The 6,000-nt window shown below is 42.2% G+C and overlaps 1 protein-coding gene across 1 annotated transcript; it reads right to left on the reverse strand.

The window, feature by feature from the left end:
- Nucleotides 1-1,417: 1,417 nt before the first annotated feature.
- On the reverse strand, nucleotides 1,418-3,059 carry LOC105041393 (uncharacterized). Its single transcript, XM_010918359.4, has one exon. It carries the CDS (start codon nucleotides 2,981-2,983, stop codon nucleotides 1,793-1,795), a length of 1,191 nt encoding a protein of 396 aa, XP_010916661.1. The 5' UTR covers nucleotides 2,984-3,059; the 3' UTR covers nucleotides 1,418-1,792.
- Between the last annotated feature and the right edge of the window lie 2,941 nt (nucleotides 3,060-6,000).

A 6,000-nucleotide genomic window follows, 5' to 3' on the forward strand; every position in this document is an offset into this window, starting at 1 on the left:
CACATATGTGCACACTTGCAAAGAGACCGTCATTGTCAAAATGAGAAGGGTATGGACCTGTAACAGTGATTGAGTCTCAGCTTTTCGGTCCTATCTTGAAGGCAAATCATTAAATCCTCTTCTGTTTATAATGCAAATTGAAAAATTTCATCTCAGGGATATGTGTATAAGTTGTTGTGATATCAGGTCTTTCTTCATATCATGAACCATCAGGAACCTTGCTTCCTTTAGTGCTTCAATACCAGTGAACAATTTCAACAAGACACCAGGAGCAACTTTATGCAACCCTTGGTAGATCTGTTCCTTGCTCGCTAAAGATTACCTCCTAAGGTCATAGTCAGCCAAGTGGACGTTTTCAAGATATGGATATGTATTCTACCATGCCATGCAGGCAATCCACAAAATATATACACTAGGGGTTCAAAACTTTGCCACCATTCACAAATTTGCCCCTCTAATGATGCTCGTACAGTTGGACCCACCTCTTCAGTTGCAACATAATATTCCAATATGAATAATCTTCCATGTCCTCAATTAAATCTTGAAGGGTCGACTTTCAAACTATGGTATATAAAATTTTTCTGGTGATTCTTTATTGAAATCTTGTGGAATAGAATTTTGTGCAACTCCATTCTACAATGAAAAGGAAGCTGAATAACAACTAAACATGGTTAACCATCAGATTTACTTGTTCTTGCTTCTTGCAGTTCCAAAGACACACGATACTCAGTGTTGTGAACCTCACAAGATAAGAGGCCAATTGAATTTCTTGTCCCCATGCTACACCATTACCATTTCATCTGCCTTCCTTCCTAAGAAAGAAGTTCTTTCTTATAACATGGATTCTTTGACTTTCAATCAACACAGATTTGTACTTAATGTATATCAATTTTACTGAACATTTGACCTATCTCCTACTAGAAAGCTCACATCCATAAAATTCCAGAGTGAGGCATAATGGACCCACAACACGAAGAAGACAGTGCCAATCATAGTATCCAAATGCTTTGCAACCTCTAACATACAAGTCAGGTACTTGCAAAACCCAAATACTGAAGATATTATTCAAATGCACATTGCATAAAAGACTATAGAACAGGCAATTACAGAAAGCATATAATCACAAGTATGTATAGCATGGAGTGTAAAGTTATAAGCTAAAACCATCACCATCATCATATTTACAAAGAAGTTCTAATAGCTGCACAAGGTAGAGTGTAATACCAATTTGCAATACTAAACATTCTCTTAGCCCAATATAAATCTATCACCAACGTTACAATGTAATATAAAGCAAGCAACAAGCCACAAATCCAGTAGTTACAAGGACGCAAGATATCTAAATACCACCAACCTAAGAGAAGCAAATCATTCTTAATTGCTATCAAATTCACAACAATTGAACCGACAAATATAATAAAATCAAGTAAAGCAGAGAATTTAAAACTTCAAGCATACATTTATGAGTCCCCAAGTTTATTGCTGCAAGAAGGAAGAAGTAGTACCAAGTTGCAAAAGAAATATCCCTACAGCCAAACCAGCAGAACCAACGACTGCACATTTTCCCACCTAAGCAACCAGTATGCTCTGCCATCCAACCTTGAGAAGCGCTGACCTAAAACTTGAAAGACCAAGGGAGATGACTTTTTAGAAAGAAAATTACACGGTCATAATTATTATACATTCGAGGATGTAGTTAAGGGTCAGTCTCCGGTACAACATTTCCAACCCGGCAGGCATAGATACCATAAACTCTGACCCATGCGTTTGCGCCGTGGTGCAACAACAGCTATTACGGCAAATGCATTGGAATCTCTTCCACTTTCAAGAAGGGAAGGCTTTGGAGATTACCCAGAAGCTCATCAGTAGCATCCATATCGATGTGGAAGCTCATCGGGTCCCCTCCATCCACCACAACACCAGCGCCACTGTCCGATCCCTTGGCTGCTTCGTTAATGTTAATGCCCCTGAACACCACTTGTTCGTTAACATCGGTGGTGGCGGCTTTTGCCCCGCTTCCCTCCCATGCCTCAGGGCCAGAGGTCCTCGGCTCGCTCCCAGTGCCACCCTTTCGCTCACCATCTGCAGCCCAAGTCCTCTTCTTTACGCCGCCGCCGACCTTCTTCCTTGCCATCTTCTTTTTGTTCCTCGCGGCCGGGGCCACGTTGTCCTTCTTCCCGCTATCCTCCGGTGGCTGGCCGTGCCCATTTGGGTTGTTGGGAGGCGGCTGCGAGGGGTGGTTTCCCGAGCAGGGGAACAGCGGATAGAAGGGCTTCCACCCGCTGGCGCTGTTGAGATCCGGGGCGCCGCCAAAGCCCGGCCCACCGGGAAAACCTAGGGGAACGAAGCCCCATGAGCAGTAGTACATGTTGGTGCCGGGGACGATGGGCGGTGGAACGGCGATCTCGGCGGCGGTGAACCCCCGACGGCAGGTCGGGCAGCGGAGGGAGCGGTTGAGGTAGGCGCGCGCGTATTGGTGCACATAGCAGCAGAAGGTGCAGGCGGTCCAGAAGGTGGCGTCGGCGGCGGAGGAGGAGAAGGGGGAGGGTTTGGAGGCGGCGGAGGCGGCGATGTGGAGCTCCGCGTCGAAAAGGGACTTCTTGGAAGGGTCGGAGAGGACAGACCAGGCGTCGGAGACGAGGTGGAAGGCGGCGTCGGCGCCGGGGGCGCGGTTGCGGTCGGGATGGAGGAGGAGGGCGAGGCGGCGGTAGGCGAGCTTGACGGCGGAGGGGTCGCGGCCGTCGGGGGAGGAGGGAAGCTGGAGGACCGCGTACCAGTCGACGTGGTTGTTGACGCGAAGCTGGGAGGCGAGGAGGACGTCTGCGACGGCGAGGATCTGGTCGACGCCGTCGACGAGGGGGTCTGCCTCCATCGCCCGCTCCGCAAAACGCTTGCTTCCGACGAGGTCACGGGCGGCGAGGAGCTTCTCTGCGATCACCATCCACCTCTCCGCCTCCGCCCGGCCTCCGCCGCTGGGATCCATTGCTTCTTCCAGCTCTCGCCGGTGGTGCGGCGAAATAACGAGACGAAATAGGCAAGAGGCTTGAGAAAAATGTAATGACGTAAAAGGACAAAAAACTCTCTTGAGTCTTGAATGACAGATGGGTTCAAACTTAATCGAGGAGGGTTATGGGGGTATTTTGGACTTTCTGCCAGCGGACCGTGAGTGATGTGCCCCTGGCCTTACGACGTGAATCGGATCACGTAATGGTTCCATTGGACAAGAAGTTGTTCTTGGCGATTAATAGGAAGCCACGTATAATATTTGGCAGCGCCGCAATTTGATAGGCCCTCCTTTAGTACGATCGAACAGTTTTGGTATGTAAAGCCTATTATCTGATCCTTTGCTTTTCATTCATTTTGTCCGAAGGTCCGTTGTCAGTGAAAACGTGCGGAGCGCCGCTTGTCGCACGACATGCTACCACCACCTGGAATATAGCGATTGGCTGAGATTAGTGGAGATTACGAGAAATTAGTGGTAAGACCATCCAGTTAGCAGCCATCAGTGGTAAGAACCATTCAGTTGTCAGCCAGTTGGTCATAAAGTGAAACTTTTCCCAATTCAAAATTTTCAACCAAACTTGCATAATAATATATTTTTTAATAATAAATAATATGATGATTTTTTTATTAAATGATCCAATACATACACGATTGAACGGTTCTAACAAAACATTTTTCAGAGATTACACATAAATACAAGAGTCTGATGCTGCTAGGCTATTAGGTTACTATAGCATTGGTAGGTAAAAATTTTTGTTATTGATCGGCGCCCTTTAACATTTTCTTCTAAGCTGCCTTCAAGAATAATTGCCGCATTCTAAATCAGATGTGAACCACCAAATATAAAGTTTTTGATGTAGAATTGCCACACAAGTAACAACACCTCAAGAGAGTTTGAGATGTTTAAAGCATCCTCCACTCTTCGAAGGCATGTGTTTTAGTTTGATGTTTAATTATTGATGAGAATTGATTCGATCGATATAGTAGAATCATCGAATTCGATATGGATCATTTTGCTCATTATAAATAGGACTGGATGAGATCTAGAAGTAAGATTTGTCATATCAAAAAGTCAAGTCATAAGCCAAATTTTTGGAGGCTATAACTTGGTCATTCGATGTTTGATTTTAATAATATTTTTTTTTTAAAATTAGATAATTTTTGAAGATCTATTACATGACGCTCCTAGCAATCGTATCAAAATTTTTTTGTCTGGGATTCGAAATGGATTAATTAATCCAAAAATTTTTTTTTCGGATAAGATTTTGATCTAGCATAGCTTCCAATTTCAGAAGAATTTGATAAAGCGATAGAACATAAAATTGATGTAGAAGTGGAGATCTACCTTTCTAGAGTTTTACCTTTTTCTAAATTATTTCTACAAGACGCATCTATTTTAGATAAAAGAGTTCCATTAAAATTAGAGAAAGGAATCTGGCCCAATTTATGTAAGGGCCGACCTCATTATTTACAAATAGAGAATATGCACCATATTTTTAATCAATAAAAGAATAAAAAGAAAGAAAAAGAAGTTTAAGCCATGTTTTCAAAAAAATTTTCTATTTTCTTCTATCTTTTTCTTTTGTGAGATTCGAGTTGAGTGGTTGGAGAAAATTTTCCTTCTCGCATATCGGATCATGCACTCATTGAGTTAAGTGATGTACTAGAGGATTTGATGAGATAGTACGTGGACCTAAAATGCTGATCAATTAAAGATCTTGATTTGCTTTGGATGATGGATGACAATGGTCGAATCTTCAGTCCAATGCTAGAGAGTATTCAACGGGGGATTCTTTAATGTTGAAGTTAGAAAAATATGGGAGGTTCTAAGTAAGTCGCATAGAGATGATAACTCAAGGGCACAAAAAGCTTCAACTTAATGAGTTTAGGCCTAAACTCTAATTGACTTAACTTTTCTCCACTCGACTTGATTTACATTGAATGTCCTCCTGGAGTAGTTTATATAGAGGAGGGCTGGAGTCCATCGCGATGGAAGGTTAGGACATGTAGAGCAGCCATTTTGGATAATCGCTTACACGTTTGGAAGATATCTTAGGGATGATTCTCTTGTGCATCTCACGGTTATAAAAATCATTTTGCCATTATAAGCTAGTTACTGAGTAGGGGGAGATTGGAATATGTTCACATGCCTTCGGACTAGCCTTATGGTGAGAACTGATTGGCAAAGATGAATACTTTGTGGCAAACTCGTGGCAAGCTCTGATCGGTCAGTTCTACCACATCGACTGTAGTTAGTTTCGAGGTGTATCATTTCCAACCAATCAATTTGTCCATAATGTGATGATTTTTTTTAACAAATATTGTTAGCCTTATTTACCATATGTGTTGTTGTATACCAATCCATGTTTATATATTATATTTGTTGAAACTATGTGCATGTATGCAGAATAAAGGTACAAATTATACATGCCAAAAATGGTAGATGCATGTGCAGCCAAGAGACACCCATAACAAGTGATCAGTTGTGGCTCTTCTTATCGGACAGGAGAGAAGGCGTATGGATTTAAAAATAGACATGGACATGGGTGATGCACATCTCTAATATCATAATGACGGTATCATGTGGGGGTGGTAATTTTTTACCTATCTCTTTCTTGGGGCAAGGAGTCCCAAATGATAATTAATGTTAATTAGGAGAATCAAACACTCAAATATCTCTCACTGATAAAGAAACCAAAAGCTTGGTCTCTCCCCCACGATGCGAACCTTAAACCTATTTCCATCCTTTTTATCTCTCTCTTTTTTTTTTTCAAAAAAAAAAAAAAATCTCGAAGAGTCCGTGTAAAAGGAAACTGGAAACCTTACAGCTGATCCCCAGTAAAGCACCTGCCAAACACTAGTGAATAGACAAGCAAGAGGAGATAAGGGAGTTAGGCATGAATTTTAATTTTCTTTTAATTTAGAAAGAATTTGAGTTGCTATATGTGGAATCTAAACATAAGAAACCCTGTTCACTATGATATTTGAGAAAATTTC

Source organism: Elaeis guineensis, chromosome 3 (assembly GCF_000442705.2).
Source record: "Elaeis guineensis isolate ETL-2024a chromosome 3, EG11, whole genome shotgun sequence".
Taxonomy (NCBI): Eukaryota; Viridiplantae; Streptophyta; class Magnoliopsida; order Arecales; family Arecaceae; genus Elaeis; species Elaeis guineensis.